Below are 22,445 nucleotides of genomic sequence, written 5' to 3'. Positions count from 1 at the left end.
AAGAAATATACCTTTAATTCCAAAGTATAAGGATGGACATAATTTCTGGGGAAAAAATGACATCTCTTTACCTGTTAAGTCTTACTAAACATGTATCCATTGAAACATGACCTTTTCTCACCTTGGAGCAATGAAAAGCTCATCCCAGGTCAGCATCAGGCCAAGAATCATGACACTCCTTTCCACACATCATGCCTTCTTTTTCTTGACTTACTGCAATGGCTATGACCTCCAGTGCAGATTCTCTGGTGGCTCAATGGTAAAGAATCCACCTGCCAATGCAGGAGATGCGCATTCAAACCCTGGGTCAGGAAGATCCCCTGAAGAAGGGAGTGGCAACCCACTCCAGTATTCTTGCTTGGAGAATCCCATGGACAGAGGACCCGGCGGGCTATAGTCCGTGGGGTCGCAAAGAGTCGGACACGACTGAGTGACTAAACAAGAACAACAAAGGACCTCTAGGATGATATAAACAGAAGTGGTGAGAGTAGGCACATTTGTCTCAATCCAGATCTCAAAGGAAAGTTCAATAATTCACCATTAAGGCTGATGTTTGTTTGTGGGGTTTTTTTGTAGGTACTCCTTATTATCACATTAAGCAAGTTTCCCTCTAAGAGTTTGCTAAGAGTTTATGTTACAAATGAATACAGAATTTTATCAAATATTTTTTCTGCTTATATTGAAATATGTGGTTTTTCTCCTTTTTCTGGTCCTACAACAAATTACATGGTTAGTTTTTGAATGATAACCCACTCTTGCACTCTTAGAATACGTTTGATCTCTATGCAGTATGGTTTTTATTTGTCTGGATTCTTTTGTTTATAGTTTTTACAACTATGTTATGAGAGACATTAGCCTATGACTTTCCTTTTTCGTAATGTCATTGTCAGGTCCTGGTATCAAGGTAATGGTAACCTCATGGTAAGAACTGGGAAGTGAGAATCATTATTGATCAACTATGGACTTCCCAAGCCCAGCTGTAACTCCATCTCTGCTGTAACTCTCTCCCACATTCCTGCCTTGTAGCCCATTAATAGCAGAGAACTGGCTTCCTCCCAAGGCAGCCTGTTTCTTCCCTGGTTCTTTAGACTAGAATGGTCTTCCTGGTATTGTGCTAAAACCTGCCTCTTCCTAAATAAGTAGTTGTGACCCTTGAGACCACTCAGTAGCCCTTGAGATCGGGAGCTTTCCCAAAGATGCCCCTCCCAGGTGTCTCGTCTCTGTGGTGAACAGGCACAGGCCCTGTCTTCATGCAGTGCCCACAGCTGGGAAGGGTGGGAAGGTCTCTTTGGGGCAGGCTGAGTTTCAGTCTCCTCCCTCCACTCTCCACTCCAGGAGGCCCTAACCCCTTCTCTTCCTGTCCAGTGTTACAAAAGCTCCAAGGACCGGCAGCCGCATCTGAGGCTAGCGCTGGATGTCTGCAGTGTCATCTATGTGCCCAAGGACAGCCGGCACAAGAGGCACGAGCTGCGCTTCTCCCAGGGGGCTACTGAAGTCCTGGTGCTGGCGCTGCAGAGCCGGGAGCAGGCCGAGGAGTGGCTGAAGGTACAGGGGGGCCTGTGCCCTTCACCCACCCTTCTACCCTCCCTCCCTCCCTCCTCCCTTCCTTCCTCTCTTCCCCAGGCCCAGCCCTCAGTGGGGTTGGCCCCTGTCACTGGAAGAACAGGCCTGGCTCAGAGGGTAAGTACCTTCCACACGGCTAGGGCTTTATGTGGAAATGGGCCTCGGATATCTCCAGGAGACAGACCTCAGCGTAGAGACCTATGTTCCTTCTAGCTATCTGAATCCCCTACCATGCCTACTGTGTGTCTATCCTACCTGCAATGTACATCCCCAGGAATAGAGAGCTGAAGACCTCCTACAGAAGAAGCTGATTTTATCATTAGACAGGCTAATCCTTTTTTTTTTTTTAATAAAGGAGAAATTCTTTATCTTAGGTGAAATGTGCGTACTTATAAGATCCACCTATGACCCAGTTCCTGCATCTTACACGACAATTAGAGTTACCCTGTACTGAGCACTTACTTTGCACCCTGCATTGTGGTAAGAGCTTTATACACATGACTTCATGTACTATTCACCATGGGACTAATATTGTTCCCATTTTATAGATGAGGAAGCTGAGGCGCAAGAGCTTCTGTGACTCACCCAAGGTCAACCACCAGTGGTCCGGACCAGAATTGGAAGTGAATCCAATTCCAAGGAAAATCTAAGGAAATCTAGTCCCAAGGTGACAAGATGGCATAGTGATGACGAGGGAAGGCTTTGCTGCTATACAGACCTTAAGTTCAAGTCCCGGACCTGGGCAGCATTTACTATGTGATCTTCTGCAAAGGACTTCCCTTCCCTGTGCCTCAGATTCTGCCTCTATAAAATGGCTCTTGTAAGCATTCTAGAGAGCACCTGACATAGAGCCTGCCAGGCAGCCAGTCCTCAGTAACCGTCAGCAACTACTGTCAGCGATGGTGAAGCCCAGGCCCTTACAGCAGACCTCTCCTCCTCTGATCTTCCTAACAAAGAAACAAACCCCACCTTCCCTCCCTCCCCATCCTCTCTTCCTTCCTGTGATAACCAGCTCTCCCACTGGGATGTTTACTGTTTCTCATTACTGCCTTTGTCTCAGGAGGGGAAGGAAGAGAGACAACCTGCCTGCTGGGGTGGGGGTGGGGGGAGTGCTCTGTCCTAAGGCACTGTGGTTGGGTAAGAAAAAGCTCTAGACTTGGAGTCAAAGAGGCCTGCCTTGGTACCCCAGTTAGTGCAGACAGTAGGGCAGAGCCTCATCATCCTCATTTGTAATTTGGGGACCAAAGTACCCCACCCCACAAGGCTGCTGTAGGGATATACAAGGGGATAATCCAGGCAAAGCCACCTGACAGATGAGCAGCAGCGGTCTGTTACTATTTCATGATCAGGACGCTTGTGCTGCAGGGCTGCAGGTGAGAGCCTTGGAGTCTCAGTTTCCACATCTTTGAAATGGAGAGAATAATCCTGGCTATTCTGCGGGTTGTTGTAAAGTTCCAACACATCACAGAAGTGAGTTCCTCATGCCTGTGCAGGGCATGCACATGGCCCTTCACACCCGTCACCTCACTGGTCCTCACACCCCCAAGGAGGTAGCAGTGGACCAGTAGCATCCCTGTGTTACAGATGGGGAAATGAAATCCCAGAGCAGGGACACGGCTTTGCCAAGGCCATGCAACTAAGTAGTAATGGCGCCAGGTCTAGAAGCCAAGCCTCTAGGCTCCCAGCTCCTTACGTTTTCAATTCAAGGGACAGACACAGGAGAAAGCCTGTTCAGAGCCTGATGTGCCCTACACATGGGGCAGGAGGCCATGCCAACCTGTCTCCCACCCAGTGATCCCAACCGCTCTTCTGGACCTTGTTCTTGCTTCTGTCCCCATAGCATCTCTCACCTGTTCACGGTGTGTGTCCTCTCCACAGGTCATCCGAGAGGTCAGCAAAGCCGTCGGGGGCACCGAGGGGGCAGACGTGCCCAGATCCCCAGTCCTCCTGTGCAAGGTGGACCTGGACAAGGTACCTCTGTCTTCACAGGGCCCCTCTGGGACAGCCTGTGGGAGCTCAGCACAGGCTCTGTCCCAAGGGACGCGCAGGCTGCTGGTGAAGCCAGACATTGACCAGGCACTTAATAAACACTTACTGAATTCATGAATGCCCATGTCCAAGGTGCAGCACAAGCCAGAGAAGGGAGTGACTAGGCTACCCTGCCAGGACAGGAAGGGGTCACATTTGAACCAAGCCATGAACACCAAATCGGAATCAGTCAGTCAGACAAGGAGTGTCCAGTGGGACATAAGTGAAGCAGTCGTTTCATTCTGTCAGGCCACCGGCAAATACATGCTAAAGCCTATGTTTCACCAGGTGCTGTGGGTGATCATGGGATTCAGCCCCAAATCCTAAGGGTCTCACACGACGTAATAAAGGCTAGCATTATAGAAAATGTGACTGTGGCCGGCACTGTTCTAAATGCTTTATGTGTGTGTGTACCTAACTTAATTTCTACAATTCTTTGATGAACTGCATTTTCAGAAAAGGAAGCCATGGCAAAAAGAAATTTGCCCAAAGTCACACATAATAAGAACAGAGCTAGCTGATCACACCCAGCCAGCCGACCAGTGGCTGAGCGTACAGCAGGAGGGTAGCTAAAATGTTTAGGTGGTGTTTCTGGAGAAGAGTGGGAGTGAGGACGTGTTACTGGTGGCTCTCTCTCTCCATAGACTCCTGTGACTGAGCTGTCACCGTCATTAAGTCAATTCCAAAGTGCACACACAGTGTTTCTTTATATTTGCTGTCTAACTTGATGAAAAACTTCTGTACATCATCACAGAACAAATAGGAACCACAACTTCTGTTCCACAGTTTACAGAGGTGATTCTTTATACCTGACAGTTCTGTCCCATTTCTGACAGTTGCCATTTTTCCAACTTTTGGAAACTTGGGAGAGTACACAGACTCTCTCGTTTCCCCTGCCTTCTATTACTATGCTTATAGCAAAGCATCCCCGAGCCTGGTCTAGGATATCCCCAGAAAAGGTTTAGGGGCCTCAGAGCTCTGTAAGTTCACCTTTTTAAGTGGATGGGTATCACTGTAGTCTTGTCCTGAGTCTGGCTGGCACAGTTTAGCTTCTTAAAGTGGGATAGTCACATACCACACAGATTTTAGAATGACAATTTCTAACAATTAGCCTCACAATTCACTTGTGCCAGTTCCCTGGTGCCTCACAGCAGCCCACTGACAGGAGGGTAATTCAAGGGGGAAGGCTTGGAGAAATGAAAGGATTTTCCCCCATCCCCACAGCTGAGGAGAGACATCATTTCTTCCAAGGTCCATCTTGACTATTCTACACCACTCCTTAATAGGAATGAATGAATGACTGGTCCAGAGTTGGCATAATAAGTAAAAATACTGCTGGCTGACCACGAAGTTGTTACCATGGGGTGGGTGGGTGGTGTATGTGGTATCTTTGCCATTCTCTCATCCAAGCTAGAATTGTAATGGATTCCTCTCTCATCACCATTCACATTTACTGACTACCGAGTCCTGTTATGACTTTTGAAAATGCCAACTCATCTTTTTCCCCATCCTCACTGGTGTTTGGTTCACCCTCCTGTCAAGTTTCTTGTTGCCCAGGATGACATTCTTACTGCCCCTTGTGCTTCCAGTCTTGCCCCCTTCTTGTCCATCTCCCATGATGCAGCTGGGAGGCTACAAGACCAACTTCACTACTGTCCCACTTAAATACCTTCTTACCTCCCCATCACCTACCAGATATGGTCCAAACTCCCAGGACTCTAATCTCAGCCTATTATATTGAATTTCTCAATCCCCAAATAGACTGAATTCCTCACTTCCAAATAAATGGAAGACACAACCATCCTAAGTCATAGCTGTCCTCCTCATACCAGTATGACAGTTGCTGACAAATATTTCGTTAGCTAATCCTCATGTACAGGGGTCAAGAGGAGACTGAACCAAGAAAGGGAGACTTTGAGTGTGCCTCTGACAGGGGGCTGTCTGTGTTCCTCACCAGAGGCTGTCCCAAGAGAAGCAGACCTCGGATTCTGACAGCCTGGGCATGGGTGACAGCTGTTCCACTCTGGGCCGTGAACACGGTAGGAGCCTCTGGGGGCTCAGGTGGGAAAATGCTAGAGCTGGGAGGGGCCTTGCCATGAGCACACCCAGTGCAGATCAGGTCCCGACCATTCTGGAGACCTGGCTGATGTGACCGGGCCTATCCATACTGGGCCAGGCCTTGTGTGCCGGTTCAAAGGCTGGGGGGAAGGCTAGGGGCAGATGATCTGGAACTTGGGGCTCCCTCCCCTCACCTAACCCATCTCCACGGCAACAGGCAAAGGGAAGAAGAGCAGCCTGTCAGAGCTGAAGGGTTCAATGAGCAGGGCTGCAGGCCGCAAGATCACCCGTATCATCAGCTTCTCTAAGAAGAAGGCACTGGCTGATGACCTGCAGGCGTCCTCTACTGAGGAGATTCCGTGCTGTGGTGGGTACCATGCATGCAGAGAATTCAGACCCTGTTGATGAGGGATCCTGGGGCCAAGCCAGAAGACCCTCCAGCCCTAATCTACCTCATTCCTAAGGCAGAGGATAGAATCCTACTGGAAGCCTAACCTCCACTCCATCAATAATCCATGCCCATCCACCACTCCTCCATGAGGCCCTGACACCTAACAGAAGGAAAAGTCAGCCAACTGTCCTATTTCTATGCTCGCTATGACATTAGTGCCGATCACTGCCCATCTCTGGGTCTCAGTTTCCTCTACTATGACAAGAGGAGAGTATCTTAACTTCCCAGTATATAATATAATATACCAAGTGTTTAAGTTATGGTCCAGTCTTACAAGGATATTTCTTGGAAAAAAGTATATAAGGACTTTATTGTAAATGCATAAAATGCGAATTAAAAGTAGTTTGAAAGAAAAGAAACATTGTTCATCTAAACGCATTGTTCCACGTACTGGAATCCAATTTTTTAAAAATCACGTGTTTTAGGTAAACAGTAATATTCTGCTAACCTGGAAAGAACATTATAAAAGCACATGGATATAAAGAAATATTTTGTAAGTGGTTGAGGACACTGTTATGGTAAAAAACAAATTAAGACCTAAAACATTAAAGGGAATTCTAAAGTCATCAGCCTGCCCCTCACTTGTTTTTAGCTCTTCATCCTGGCTACACGGTTTTTGTTCCCACACGCTGCCACTAGGTGGCAGCATCAGCCATTGTTTTCTGTCCTCCGCAATTAGTTTTTGCTATTTTAGGAGGAAAGGCAGAAGAAGAGTTGTGTCTTTCGTTCATTATATATAGTGGTTCTGTGCTTTCATCAAGGTTGGTATGGTCTGAAGGCTATGCAGGTATGTACAAATATGATTATCAATCCCCTGTTCACAGATAACAAACAAAGCTGAGGTCACAGGCCAGGAATGAGCTGACTCGGGACCCGGAAGGCCTTTCTCTCCAGCTAGAGTAGAGTTGCCCAGGCCCTCTGTCCCTGCCTCCTGACTTGTGTCCCCCAGCACCGTCAGGAGGTCCCATCGCTGGTCTCTTCCTCCCAGGTTATCTGAACGTGCTGGTGAACCACGGATGGAAGGAGCGCTGGTGCCGCCTGAAGCGTAACACCTTGTATTTCCATAAGGACCGCACAGACCTGCGGACCCACGTGAACGCCATTGCCCTCCGCGGCTGTGAGGTGGCCCCAGGCTTTGGGCCCAGACACCCATTTGCCTTCAGGATCCTACACAACCGCCAGGAGGTCGCTATCTTGGAGGTGAGAAGAGAAAATAGCTTAGGGGTGGGAGCTAAGAGGAGCTCTGGCCTGGAGGTTGGCTTTTGTCCCGGGGACTTTATTGACCTTACAGGGACTAAGGAAGAGGGAAAGTAAGCCAACTGTTGCTGAGTAGCCGGTTAAACTATAGAACAACCACTTAAATGTGAATTTCAGATAAACGATAACATTCCTTTTAGTACAAGTATATCCCATATTTGGGACATACCTATACTAATAAACTATTGTTTATCTGAAATTCAAACTTAAGAGAATTGTGCATTTTTATTTGTTAAATCTGGCAACCCTAGACCCAAGGTTTGTTTATTCTGCCTTATAAATATAGTCCCAAGCCTAAAAGGCATCTAGTCTAACTCTGATCTAATTTTGGAAACCTCTCTAAAACATACTTCCCACCAGTGACTGTTCATCTCAGATAAACCACTGCTCCTCCCAGCAAGCAACTAAATTTTTACAAAGATTCTCTCCATATTGAGTTGAAATCTTAAAACTCTGTATAGGCAGCAACTACACCCGTTCGGCATATTTTTGTTTTTCCAGAACCCAGCCTGATATCCAGCAATCCTGGGCTGGACAGTATTGGGCTCAATAAGTGACAGTAAGGACTCAATTAACATCTGTTGGACAAATGGCTGAATGACAATGTGATTTCATTTCACCCACTCATTTTTCCTAACTACCCACTGACACCAGGCCTCCTCTCTGGGGTCATACAGAATACACTGAATCTCTCTTTACATGTCAATCCTTCAGCTATTTAGAAATTTAAAATATAACTGGAGGAAAACTTAAACAACTACCCCCTCATATTACAGATAAGGAAACTGAGGCCAGGGCAGTCACATGCTTCATCCAAAGCTCCACAGAGGATTAATGGCCTCTTGGTCTTTTTCCTACAACTAAGACCCAGCCTCTTGGTATTGTTTTCTTTGCCCAGTACCCACTGCTCTCTCAGTTATTAAATGTAAGGAAATATTGACTCTGTAAGTCACTTCTACTTTCAGTAGCTTGAGATGGGTCTTTCATTTCTCTTCAGAAAGAGCTTTCCCTTTCTCTTCACAAAGAGCTTTCTGGCAAAAACTGTGCTTTTTAAATTCAAGTTTAGTTTTTGTGTGCTAACTTGATTTTATGCTGATGCTCTTTAACATTTCTCTGAGAGTATTTATCAAGTGCAAAAAAAAATAAGAATAGGAGCATCTTGAATGATGTCATTAGTAATTTAAACATGGGATTCTCCAGGCAAGAATACTGGAGTGGGTTGCCATTTCCTTCTCCAGGGGATATTCCCGACTCAGAGATCGAAGCCAGGTCTCCCAATTTAAACATAATAGATTTCTATTTATATTAACTTATATTAATCTTATATCCTACACAAATATATTTAAAATTCTGCATCTCATATGTTATTAGATGTCCACAGAACATTTAGAAAAACTGGAAAAAAGGTAAACATTCCTAAATCTCAAAAAGTAGAGTTGTTTTTTTGTGTGATTCAGTTATATATACACATATATTATTTTTGAAATTATTTTCCATTACAGGTTATTACAAGATATTGACTGTAGTTTACAGTAAATCTTTGTTGCTTGTTACATATCTATTTTTTAAAATTAGAAATCTAGCATTCTATTCATACTAAGTCAAACAGGTGGAATCAAACTGTCATAACTTTTTTAGTTAGGCAAAAATTCATATGTTTTCTAATATATATATATTATATATTTTATGATAATGTGCTTTAAATGAAAACATGTGTTTAGTTGACCAGCAACTTCGTAGAGATTTTCCTGTATACAGGAGTGTATATATAATTGGCATCTTTGATACAAGAAAAAAATGTAGGTTATGTGATAAATAGCCTCCTCATTTAATAAAAAGCAAATATTTTTTAAAAAGTTCAGAGAACACCTAAATTTTGTTTTCATATGCAATCGGTCCAGAAGGCTCTGAGGATAATGAGTGAGGTTATATGTTTCAGAAAGGTAGCTGGCTTCTCTATTTGCTATCCAGAAAACTGGATTTCTGGATGAGTGTTCTAGTCTTGCTCCTCTTGGATCCTTAAGTCCAAACAGATACTATACGTATATGAATTTGGCTGAAGTGAGTGGGTAGCCAGAGGCCCTGAATGTGCCACAGTGAACTCAGCTTGTACCTTCTCTCCTTCAGGCAAGCTGCTCAGAGGACATGGGCCGCTGGCTTGGGCTGCTGCTAGTGGAGATGGGCTCCAAAGTCACTCCCGAAGCACTGCACTATGACTATGTGGATGTGGAGACCCTAACCAGCATCGTCAGTGCAGGGCGCAACTCCTTCTTGTAAGGGCCAGTACCCCACAGCCCCCCAAACCTGCCTACAACCTTTCCTATCTCAGCTCCCTCTCAGAGGCAGAATGGGAGGGAAGGGAGGATGGGCTGAGAAAGACTGCTTCCTTGGGAAGTCAGAGTGGGTGCCTTCCTCTTCCATCAGGAGGAGTAAGCTGGTTAAAGAAGGAGGCTCAGGGTTGGGGATGCTGTGGGTGGAATGAGCCAGAAAGGAGAAGCTCTTTTGGACCATGGCCTGGGCTCTGCTCTCATGCCATAGAAACTTAGGGTCCCCATACCCTTGAGCCTCTGGGCAGGCACGAGGCTCCTCTGCAGAGTTTGCATTATAAGTGCCAGCTTCGAGTTACGGCTCTATCACGACCAACAGCTTAGGCTGGTTGCTTGCCAGCCTGGATCCTCTGTTTTCTCACGTACAGAATGGAGGCGATGAATAACCTGCTTCCTGGATTGTGAGAATCCCATGTGTCCCTGCCTATAAGCTCTAAACACATCAGTGGCACAGTGCTGCCTGGCATGCTGCTATCACTGACTTTCTGACCTCCATTAACAGCTGCTGCCAGAATCAAATAAGTGGACAGGAAAGCACTGTAAGCTGCATAAGTATCACTGTCACATCATCATCATCATCCCTTGTATCTTCTAGATATGCAAGATCCTGCCAGGATCAGTGGCCTGAGCCCCGAGTCTATGATGATGTTCCTTATGAAAAGATGCAGGTATGGTCCCTTGGGACTTTGGGGGACATGGCAAAGGCCACTTATTAGCTCTCCCTCTCTCCTTCCCTCACTATTCCTTTGCCTCAGAGAAATCATTTTTGTTTAACCAGCACCTGGAAGGAGGGGGAGAGGGGACCTTCTTGCCCCAGACTGTGGCTGGGGAGAATCTCTGGAACAGGAGGCTGGGCAGTGTGGAGGAAAGAGCCCCTCACCAGGAAGAAGAGAGGGCTCTGCAAGCTACAGAGCACTGCTCCAGTCTGAGCAGGCTTGGGCTTTCCACCCCTGTTACAGCTCTGTGAACCGATTCAGTAGTTGTCTCAGGTGGATGATAACTGAATAGCTGCCCCCACAGCCCTTTACCTGCTGGCATCCACAGTCTGGGCTTCAGTTCCCAGGACAATCTCCCTGTCTTGCTCACTAAACCAAGAAGATGCCAGCTTATTAACCTACAGTAAGGCCTCTGTAGCCATCACATGACCCATCCTGCTCCACAATCTGCCCTGTGCCTCCTCCTGCCACGAGAGAGCAAGGGGACCACATTCTCACTAGACATTGTTTGGTGAGTCAGGCCTCACAGCTCATGGACAGGATAGAGGGAATCAAGGTGCCAAGGAAAGCAGATGTGTCTGCATGCCAGGACCCCTGCCCTGGACAGTGCTGGATGACCTTCTGATCTCTTACCTCTAGGTCTTGCAAGAACTAAATGAAATACTTTATGGAAAAAGCTTAGCACAGTACCTAAACACTGGAAGGTCTTACACTGAGGGTAAATAATACTGCTATTATCAATATCATTATTATATGACTATTATAGTCCACTCATGGTTTCCTGAGCTTTGACAAGATGTTGAGTGTTCTCACTACTCTTTCCTGTGAAAATGTATAGCCAGTCTATTAAGTTATGCCACTTCTATCACTGACTGATCTCAACTTGACTCTTTTTAACTTAAGACTTTATTTTAGCAATTCAGAAAATTTATACATCCAATTGATGTACTGACAAAAAAATCTATGGTAAATCAAATATGGTCACCCAAAGTCTTCTAAGATGTCCTAATTTTCCACTCAGCAGAAATTCCAGTTTAGGGTTGCCTTTAGGAAGGTATGAGGATCAAGTAACATATTGCCATTGCAAATGGTTTATAGACTGCTGAGGGCTGCACACAACTACAAGTGTAAGGCCAAGATCTCAGAGGTCAGGCAGCACTCAGCCATCAAGTGCACATCTCCAAGCACCCACACTGAGGGCTCGGAGCCCACCCATGTTTTATCTTCTTCCATCTCCCACCTAGGACGAGGAGCCTGAGCGTCCCTCTGGAGCCCAGGTCAAGCGCCATGCCTCCACCTGCAGTGAGAAGTCCCATCGGGTGGACCCACAGGTTAAAGTCAAGCGCCACGCCTCCAGTAAGTTCTGTGTACAAGAGAGGAAAGGAGGGGAATGTCCAGGACGGAGGCAGGGTGGGGTGGGGAGGGGGTCTCAAAATCAGATCCTCCCAGGGGTCATATGGTAAGTGAGTAAGGAGAGGTGTAAGAAAATACTCTACGAAAAATAACAGCACAAGCAGAGTGATAAAGGGCAGTGAGCAGAAGGCCTCAGAGGGAAAACAACAGGAGCAGGCTGGGGGAGACTGAAGGAAACTGGAGTGCTCAGGCCCCAGCTCTAGGGGCAGCCAACACTCAGCTCCAGCCAAGGCCCCCAGGCAGCACTGCCAGCTCAGATTTGCCAATTATTCAAAACAAACCAGAAATCTACTTATTTCTTAATGTCAGCAACTATTTAAAAATTTTAGCACTACATAAAGCCACATATATAGAGAGAGAGAGTTCACCTCTGTGTCCCAGCTCAGGCTCTGCATGGCACTTCATAAAAGTTTGTTGAACTGCCTGATTGCCACACTGCAAAGTAATGACTAACTGTGTCGGAAAACTCTATGGTAAAAGGTCTCTTTGATTCCCAACATAAATCTCTACTCCCGTATGATTTATCTCTGAGCAAGCCAGCTTTCTGTAGGACAGCATGTCCCAAGAGTCTTCTGTTGCTTTTACTTTCTTCCCCCTGTACCTGAACAGAGTCAAGTTCTAGTCTTTGCTTTTTGAAGATTTATTTTTTAAAATACTTTTCTTTATGATAACTCCATATCATTGTTGTTTATTTGCTCAGTTGTATCTGACTCTTTGAACCCATGGACTGTAGCCCACCAGGCTCCTCTGTCCATGGGATTCTCCAGGCAAGAATACTAGAGTGGGTTGCCATTTCCTCCTCCAGGGGATCTTCCCCACCCAGGGATCAAACCCACTTGTCCTGTATTGGCAGTTGGGTTCTTTACCACTGAGCCACCAGGAAAGTCCACTTCATTAGCACAGATAATCTCTTCTAGAGTCAGGAGATTTGTATTCCATTCCTTACTTGGTCACTAAACTACTATGTAACTTTGGAAAAGTCCCTCCCCTCTCCAGAGTTTCCTCTCTGAACAATTAAAGGGTTGTTGTAACATTCCTTATAGACTTGTGGACACTAGAAATGCACAGCCTATGGAATACCCATTTCAAAATGGGAAACTGAATTGAAATAAGCATGTAAGATTGAAGAAATCACAAAATGTAACAAAAAAAAAAAAACTAGAACAAAGATTTTTTAAAAAATTCTTCAAATCAAATCTTATACTGAGGCTCAGTTTATAAGAAAGAGAAAAAGCAGAGCTGCTTTGCCTGGAGTCCAGAGACCTGCTTGGCTTTCCCTTTACTCCATACAGTAGCCTGTTACCCATCACTGTGAAATCATACAGCTCCTCGAAGACAGCTGGAAACCATGGATATAGTCCAACAATGTTTTTCAGATGAAGAAATAAGAACATAAGAGAAGGGTTTTACCCAAGATCATGTATTAATTACCTATTGCTACATAATAAATTACCCAAAATTTCCCAGCTCAAAACATAAGTGTGTGTTATGTCAGTGTCTGTGGGTCAGGAATCCCAAGACAGCTTAGACAGGTAGCTCTGGCTTAGGGTCTCTCATGAGGTCACAGTCAAGAAGTCAGCTGGTCATCTGAAATCATCTGATAGCTTGACATGCTAGAGAATCGGCTCCCAAGGTGGTTCATGTGTATGCCTGGCAAGTCTGTGCTGGCTTTTGGAAGGAGGCCTCAGTTCCTTGCCATGGGGACCTCACCACTGGGCTGCGTGTCCTCATGACAAGACCAAGCCATGTGCTGGCTTCCCCAACAGCATATGACCCAGGAAGGAGGAACAAAGTAGAAGCTGCGTTGTTTTCGTGAACTGGCTTTTGTGATCATTTCTGCCACATCCTAATGGTTACACAGGTCAGCCCTATCTATAGTGGAAGGGGACGGCAAAAGGACACAAACACAAGAACACAAAAATCATGGGAACTGAGGGGACTACTGAGGAAATGGTGGCATTAGAAGCTCCACAGACCTGTTTCCCAGAAAACGACCATAACCAGTGAGGACTGCTAAATCAGTCATCTAAGTCTCCAGAAACTTTCCTAAGGGCATATGGCAAGTGAAGATTTACTCTAGATAATTTACTAAATCTCAGTTAAGAGACTTTGTGACATCTGAGCCACAACCCATTCCTTTACCTCTTTACCAACTCAGTGAGGCAGAATCTCTACTCTAGGCAGCTGTGGACAAGAAAACAGGGCTCTCTCTCCTCTCACGCCCAGTCAAGAGTAGCAGTATCTCCCCAGTAAGATCAAGTCACCAGCATTTATCACCACCAATTATGTATTACAGACATTAAATCACCAATTATGTATTACAGAAAATTAAATGGGTGAGTGCAGCCCACAAGTAGGGTGCTCCCAGACTCCACTCATAGGGCAAATGCTGTACTCAAGGTTGGGCAGGCCAAGGATATGGGGCCCTAAATGCCCTCACCCCAGATCACTCATAAGGCAGGGCTTCCACCCTAGGAGAGGCAAGTTTAGAAGATCAGAGATAACAGTCCCCACCCAGCACCCAGTTCACAAAACAGAGATGTCACTCTAATAGAAGCAGGCCATTGTTCAGAACAGTGACTCTGAGACTTTTGCCCAGGGTAAAAAGAAAGGCAAGTCATAAAAACATTGAACTCCAGGGACTTGCTTGGTGGTTTAATGGTTGAGAATCTGCCTGCCATTGCAAGGGAAATGGGTTGAATCCCTGGTCTGGAAGATCCCACATGCAGTGAGGCAACTAGGCCCACGTGCTACAACTACTGAGGCCCATGCACCCCAGAGCCTGTGCAGCACAGTGAGAAGCCACCGCAGTGAGAAGCTCATGCACCACAAGAGAACAGGCCCCACTTGCTGCAACCAGAGGAAGCCCACACACAGCAACAAAGACCCAGCACAGCCATAAAGAAATTAATTAACTTAAAAAAAAAACACTGAACTCCAAAGCTCTCCTTCAAAAGAATTGACTTTAGTGGAAATAGAATGTGGAGCAAATGTTGATACAAAGCATTATCAAAAACAATAGAACAATCAGCTGACAATTAGTGGAACCTAACAGCTACTTAGCAGCAGCAGCAACAGCTGGATATGATACCAAGAGTCAGGCAGTGTAACAGAGAGATCAGGAAGAAAGTCCTGCTAAGATGACTGTCCTCCAAGGTGACCGTATATGCCTAAGGCTGTACCCTCTGTGGATTAACATCAGAGGCCACCATCACCCTGATACCAAAACCAGAGAAAGATACCACAAAAAAGAAAACTATTAGGCCAGTATTACTGATGAACATAGACACAAAAATTCTCAACAAGATACTGGCAAACCAAACCCAATAATACATTAAAAGGATCACACACTATGATTAAGAGGGATTTATCCCAGGGATGCAAGGATTCTTCAATATCCACAAATCAATCAGTGTGGTACACCATATTACCACACTGAAGGATAAAAACCATGTGATTATCTCAATAGATGCAGAGAAAGCTTTTGACACAATTCAACACTGATTTATGATAAAAACTCTCCAGAAAGTGGGCATAAATGAAATTTACCTCAAGATAATAAAGGCTATATATGACAAATTCACAGCTAAAATCATTCTCAATGGTGAAAAGCTATAAGCATTCCCTCTAAGATCAGAAACAATGCAAGAATGTCCACTGTCATCACTTTTATTCAACATAGTTGTGAAGTCCTAGCCATGGCAATCAGAGAAGAAAAAGGAATGAAAAGGAATTCAAATTGGAAAACAAGAAGTAAAATTGTCACTGTTTGCAGATGACGTGATACTATATATAGAAAATCCTAAAGATGCTACCAGAAAACTACTAGAGTTTAACAATGAATTTGGTAAAGTTGCAGGATACAAAATTAATACACAGAAATCTCTTTCCTTCCTTTACACTAACAATGAAAGATCAGAAAGAGAAATTAAGGAAACAATCCCATTTACTATTGCATCAAAAAGAATGAAATACCTAGGAATAAAAGGCTACCTAAGGAGACAAAAGACCATACTCTTAAAACTATAAAACAATGATGAAAAAGTCACAGATGACATAAACAGATGGAAAGATATATACCATATTCTTGGAAGAATCAATATTATCAAAATGACTATACTGTGCAGGGCAGTCTACAACTGCCTAGAAATTGTAGGCATTCAGGAATGCCTGAATAGGAATTCAGTGCAATTCCTATCAAATTACCAAGAGCATTTTTTACATAAATAGAAACAAAAAATTTTTAACTTGTTTGGAAACCCTAAAGACCCTGAATAGCCTAAGCAATCCTGAGAAGAAAAACGGAGCTGGAGGAATCAGGCTCCCTGACTTCAGACTATACTACAAAGCTATAGTAATCAAAACAATATGGTACTGGCAGAGGAACAGAAATATAGATCAATGCAACAAGGATAGAAAGCCCAGAAATAAATCCATACACCCATGGTCAATTAGTCTGTAACAAAAGAGGCAAGAATATACAATGGAGCAAAGAATCTCTTCAATAAGTGGTGCTGGGGAACCTGAACAGCTACATGTAAAAGAATATAATTAGAATATTCACTTATACCATACTCAAAAATAAATTCAAAATGAATCAAAGACCCAAATGTGAGGCTGGACACTATAAAACTCCTAGAGAAAAACATAGGCAGAACACTCTTTGACATAAATCACAGCAATATCTTTTTGGAAGATTATATTATCCCCTAGAGTAATGAAAATTAAAAAACAAAACAAAACAGGATCCAATTAAACTTAAAAGCTTCTGCACAGCAAAGGAAACTATAAATGAAACAAAAAGACAACCCATAGAATGAATGGGCAAAAATATCTGCAAACAAAGCAACTAACAAGGGATTAATCTCCAAAATATACAAACAGTTCACACAGCATTACATTTAAAAAAAAATGCAATCAAAAGACAGTAGATGATCTAAATAGTTCTCCAAAGAAGACATACAGGTGGCCAAAAAGCATATAAAAAGATGCTCAACATCATAGTATATGAGAAATGCAAATCAAAATATCATCAAAAAGTCTATAAATAATAAATGCTGAAGAGGGTGTGGAGAAAAAGGAGCCCACCTACACTGTTGGTGGGAATGTAAATTAGTACGACCACCATGCAGAACACTATGGAGGCTCCTTAAAAACCTACAGATAGAACTACCGTATGATCCAGCAATCCCACTCCTGGGCATATATCCAGAAAAAAACAATTTGCAAAGATATTTGGACCCCACTGAATTTTAAAAAGATACATGGACCCCAGAGTTCACTGCAGCACCATTTACAATAGCTAGAAACATGGAAGCAATCTAAATATCCATCAACAGAGGAATGGATAAAAAGATGTGGCACATAAATACAATGGAATACTACTCAGCCATAAAAAAGAACAAAATAAGGCCATCTGCAGCAATATGGATGGACCTAGAGATTATCACACTAAGTAAGACAGAGAAAGACAAACAGTATGACTCATATGTGAAATCTATTTCTTTAAATGAACTTATTTGCAAACCAGAAACAGACTTACATATATCAAAAAAAATTTATGGTAATCAAAGGGTAAATATGGGGGGGGGGAGGATAAATCAGGAGCTTGAGATTAACATACACACACAGCTATATAGAAGATAGAAAACCAACAAAGCTCTGCCTGCTGTATAGCACAAGGAACTCTACTCAATACTCTGTGATAACTATATGAAAAAAGAATCTGATAAAAAATGAAAATATGGATATGTATAATTAATCACTTTGCTGTACAACTGAAGCACAATATTTTAAATCAACTATATGTCAGTAAAAATTTTTTAAAAACAGACAAAAAGAGTGGACAAAGGTGTGACATACATATAGACAATGAAATATTGCTCAGCCATTAAAGAGTGAAGTCCTGCCCTTTGCTACAACACAGATGGCCTTAAACAGTATCGTGCTAAGTGAAATGCATCAGACAGAGAAAGGCAAATACATATAATTTCACTAATACATGAAATCTGAAGAAAACAAGCAAACATAACATAGAAACAAAGGCATAGATACAGAGAACAATAGGAAGTTGCCAGAGGGGAGGGGGCCATGGGAGGAGAGCAGTGAAGGAGATTAAGAGGTACAGATTTCCTGTTATAAAATAAATGAGCCATGGGTATGAAATGTGCTGTTCAGGGAATATAGTCGACAACTGCATGATAACTTTGTATGGCGACAGCTGGTAACTAGACTTATCATGGTGATCATTTTAAAATGTATAGAAATGTCAAATCACTATGTTATATACCAGGAACTAATATATAATACTCTAGGTTCCATGCATTAATAGTTCAAAAACAAGCTTATAGAAAAAGGGATCAGATTTGTGGCTACCAGTGGCAGGGAGTATGGGGAGGAGAACTGGATGAGGACAGTCAAAGGTATAAACTTCCAGTTCTAAGATAAATAAATACTATGATGAATATAATTAACACCATTCTATGCTACATATGAAAGAGAAAAGAGTAAATGCTAAGAGTTCTCATCACAAGCAAAAACATTTTTTTCTATTTCTTTAAATTTGTATCTACACAAGATAATGGCTGTTCACTAAACTTGTTGTGGTAATCATTTCATGATTTATATAGGTCAAATCATTTATGCAGTATACTTTAAACTTACACAGTGTGCTGTGCTTAGTCACTCAGTCATGTCCGACTCTTTGAGACCCCATGGACAGTAGCCCACCAGGTTCCTCTGTCCATGGGGATTCTCCAAGCAAGAATACTGGAGTGGGTTGCCATGCCCTCCTCCAAGGGATCTTCCCAACCCAGGGATGGAACCCAGGTCTCCCACATTGCAACCGGATTCTTTACCATCTGAGCCACCAAGAAAGCTGATACTTTAAACTTACACAGTGCTATGTGAATTATCTCAATAAAATTGGGAGAAAACAAAGTCTGAGAAATGTCACAGCCAAGAACCTAAGGAGACATGATGACTAAATGTAATGTGGTAGCTCTGCAACAGAAAAGGACATTGGATAAATTCTAAGTAAATCTAATGAAGTATGAGCTTCAGTTGGTTAAAAAAAAAAAAAGCAAGTAAGATGACATTGTTCTATTAAATGGCTCAACAGTACATTTGAACTGGCAAAAGAATCAGTAAACCTCATGATAAATGAATAGAGATTATGCATTTAAAATAACAGAAAAATGAACAAAGAAAAATAAACAGAGCCTCAGAGAAATGTGAGACATACCATTAAGAGTACTAACATATACATAAAGGAAGTATTAGAAGGAGAGAAGAAAAAGAGGAGCATAAAGAAATAATAGCTGAAAAGTTGCCAAATTTATTGAAATCATTAATGTGCCATATAGGAAATTCAGTGAAGTTCTAGTAGGATAAAGGCAAAGAGATCCACAAAAGACACATCACACTTCCTGGAGGTCTTCCATGGAGGTCCAGTGAATAAGAATCCTCCTGCTAATGCAGGGGACACGGATTTAATCCAACGCCTGGTCCAGGAAGATTCCACATGCCGTGCAGCAATTAAGCTCATGCACCACCACTACTGAGCACTTGCGCTGCAAGTACTGAAGCCTGCCATGCACCTAGAGCCTGTGCTGCGCAACAAGAGAAGCCACTGCAATGAGAAGCCCATGCACTGCAGAGGAGTAGCCCTGCTCATACAGCCAGAGGCATGCAGCAATAAATAAACACTTTTCTAAAGACACATCATGCTAAAATGCGAAAGCCAAAAGCAAGGAGAAAATCTTGAAAGTAGAAAAGAAAAGCAACTCATCACTTACAGAGGATGAAAATCTAGTTTGCTTCTTTAACACTCAAGCATTACAGGATTGGGTGTGAGGTCAGCCGCTCTCTGCGGTGCTGACACAGCAAGGTGGATCGGAATGGTGGCTCCCAAAGGTGAGTCTACTTGCTGGAAGTTTTCACTCATCTGCAATGAAATGAGAAAAATAAGCACAGTGCATGAAGTTTTTCATAAAGTTAATTCTACTCAGTATAAATGACTGTTCTACATTTGTATTCAACTCCTGATGTTAAAATATTATTTTGCTAAACAGTGGGAATAGTAATAATATTGGCAGTTTTAAGGTCTTTATATTGTCAACAATATAATGCTGACAGTCCTTTGTTGGTATCCTATTTTTTCTGTGAATATTTTTTTACATCTTTTTAAATTGAAGTATAGTTGATTTACAATGTGGTGTTAGTTACAGGTGTACAGCAAAGTGAATCAGGATATCCCTATTTATGTTTTATTACCAGTTTATAAAATCCAAAAGTCTGAAACCCAGCTCCTTTGGGATGCTACTGTATAGCTGGGAAGTACAGGGAGCCATGCGCCCTCTTCTCAGCCCTCCATGCTTTATTTATAATGAGGTTTGAATTGCAGAGTAGTTAAAGCAGGAACTGATTTTTAAATAGGCCATGGGTGACCACTGCAATCCCTACAGAGCTGCAGAGACAAGACCCCCTAATTACCAGCAAACTGTGGGAATTGCTCCACACCCACTTACAAAGGACTGTGTGTGACTGACGGTAGCATAAAAAAATTAAAACTTTCACTAAAAGGTTAGACTATGGCCTTGCTCGAGCTTGGCAGTATTTCATAGCATGAATCCTTGAGTCAGATAGACATGAGTTCAAACCTGGGTTCTCCCATTGTTAGCAGTGAGACCTAGCCTCTTGTGCCTCAGTTTTCCCAACAATAAAGCAGAGCAAATAACAGTAACTTTGTGAGAATTAAATAGAAATGCAGATAAATTACCTAGTATATAGTAAGCGGTCAATAAATTTTTGCCATAATAATTTGTTGTTATTGCCCACCATAGTGTAAAGCCTATAGTAGAATACTAGGTCTCTATTTCCTGCTCCGCCCAGCCTTTTCTCAATAATAAAAGTCAGGCAATGCCTGACTTTAACCCCAGGTCTCAGTTCTCTGTAGATCTGTGTTACATGTAGCTGTCTATCCTATATGCACTGAAAGTTAACTATAAAGATGCCCTTTTAAACCAAAATGTGTATACATCACAAAATCTATTTTAAATTGTTATCTAACATTTACTAAGCTCTATTTGCCAGGTACTATTTACCAAGCACTTTTCATGAATTATCTCTTTAAAACCTTATCACAGTGCCAAGAGGTAAACCTGATTGATATCCATATTGACAAATGAGGAAACTAAAGTTAGGGGAAGGCACAAAAACACCACATGCACTTCGTCTGATGACACACAACCAGTAATGGGCAAAAGAAGACACGGACCTTCATCTGTCTGGTCCTAAAGCCCTTGTGGGGCTTCCCTGGTGGCTCAGTGGTAAAGAATTTGCCTGCCAGTGCAGGAGATGCAGGTTCAACACTGGGTCAGGACGATCCCCAAGAGAAGGAAGTGGCAGCCCACTCCAGCACTCTTGCCTGGGAAATCCCATGGACAGCGGAGCTTGGCGGGCTGCAGGCCATGGGGTCACAAGAGTTGGACATAACCTAGCTACCTAACAACAACAAAGCCCTTCCTCCTCACCCCTGTGCACTACTGCCTCCCTCTGGCTCCTAGTTTCCTCTCCTTCCCTCTAAATAGGTCTAGGGGTGCGGACCTAAATATTCCCATTTTATGGACAGATTGTGGCTGAGAGGGAAGCTAACACCACCCAAGTACTCTCACCAGAGCTCAGAATTGAGGACCTTTTCCTGCCTCATCTCTACAGGTGCCCATCAGTATAAGTACGGTAAGAATCGAGCTGAGGAGGATGCCAGGAGGTACCTGGTAGAAAAAGAGAAGCTGGAGAAAGAGAAAGAGACGATCCGGACAGAGCTGATGGCGCTGCGGCAGGAAAAGAGGGAACTAAAGGAAGCCATTCGGAACAACCCAGGTATCTATGGGGTGTGGCCCTGAGCACATGAGGGGCTCACACTTGAGCCTTGACACGTCTCCTAGTACTCGCCACCTGGCTTCTTTCCAGGAACAGGGAGGCTTCTCCTCCCATTTCTATGCCTCCTCACCACCACCATCATCATAACCATCTCTCCTGACTAATGAAAGTGCCACTGATTGAGTAACTGTTTTTAGAGTGAGGGGATGAAAAAGTAACACAAATGTATATACTTAATGTGGTAAAGTGAGATCTGATCTTAGAAATTTTAAAACATGAAAAACAGAGTGTGCTTTAGAATCAAGGAAGAGATATCATTTTGAACCTCACATTAACTCATTATTCACAGCTATGTACTAAGGACCCAAATGTGTGAAATATTGGTCCAGGTGCTGAGAATAATGGAGAGTGACACTTCACCAGTATTCCCTTCTGAAATCCAGGACCATGACTTCTGCAGATTCTGTATACCCTGGGCTCCTCTGCACCCCGCTTTCTGCCATTTTTCTGTTGAATTCTCTCTATAGCTGCAGTTCAGCACACTTTCAGACTGAGGTTTCTGAACATGCTGCAGGGAACTGGAGGTCCTATCCTTATATAAAATATGTCCAAGGTCACATAGCCCCATGAGAATCTGATGGAACCGATAGACCCTTTCCTAAGGGAGAAAACCCCCACAAATCACAATGTTGCAAATAATTTCAGGAGCTCAAGTGCACCCAGAGCCACAGATTGCCTAGGAATTCACAA

The 22,445-nt window shown here is 43.4% G+C and overlaps 1 protein-coding gene across 2 annotated transcripts in view; it reads left to right on the top strand.

The window, feature by feature from the left end:
- AFAP1L1 (actin filament associated protein 1 like 1) overlaps positions 1–22,445 on the top strand; it is a 67,492-nt gene that overhangs the window by 38,388 nt on the left and 6,659 nt on the right. For both annotated transcript variants that reach the window (XM_018050180.1, XM_018050179.1), the window contains 9 exons: positions 1,366–1,545; positions 3,442–3,534; positions 5,549–5,630; positions 5,867–6,016; positions 7,089–7,300; positions 9,485–9,630; positions 10,280–10,352; positions 11,645–11,756; positions 21,531–21,695. In XM_018050180.1, coding sequence (XP_017905669.1) covers positions 1,366–1,545; positions 3,442–3,534; positions 5,549–5,630; positions 5,867–6,016; positions 7,089–7,300; positions 9,485–9,630; positions 10,280–10,352; positions 11,645–11,756; positions 21,531–21,695 — 1,213 coding nt within the window. The remainder of the gene's footprint in view (positions 1–1,365; positions 1,546–3,441; positions 3,535–5,548; positions 5,631–5,866; positions 6,017–7,088; positions 7,301–9,484; positions 9,631–10,279; positions 10,353–11,644; positions 11,757–21,530; positions 21,696–22,445) is intronic.

Source organism: Capra hircus, chromosome 7 (assembly GCF_001704415.2).
Source record: "Capra hircus breed San Clemente chromosome 7, ASM170441v1, whole genome shotgun sequence".
Taxonomy (NCBI): Eukaryota; Metazoa; Chordata; class Mammalia; order Artiodactyla; family Bovidae; genus Capra; species Capra hircus.
This window is presented reverse-complemented; position numbering and strand designations above follow the sequence as displayed.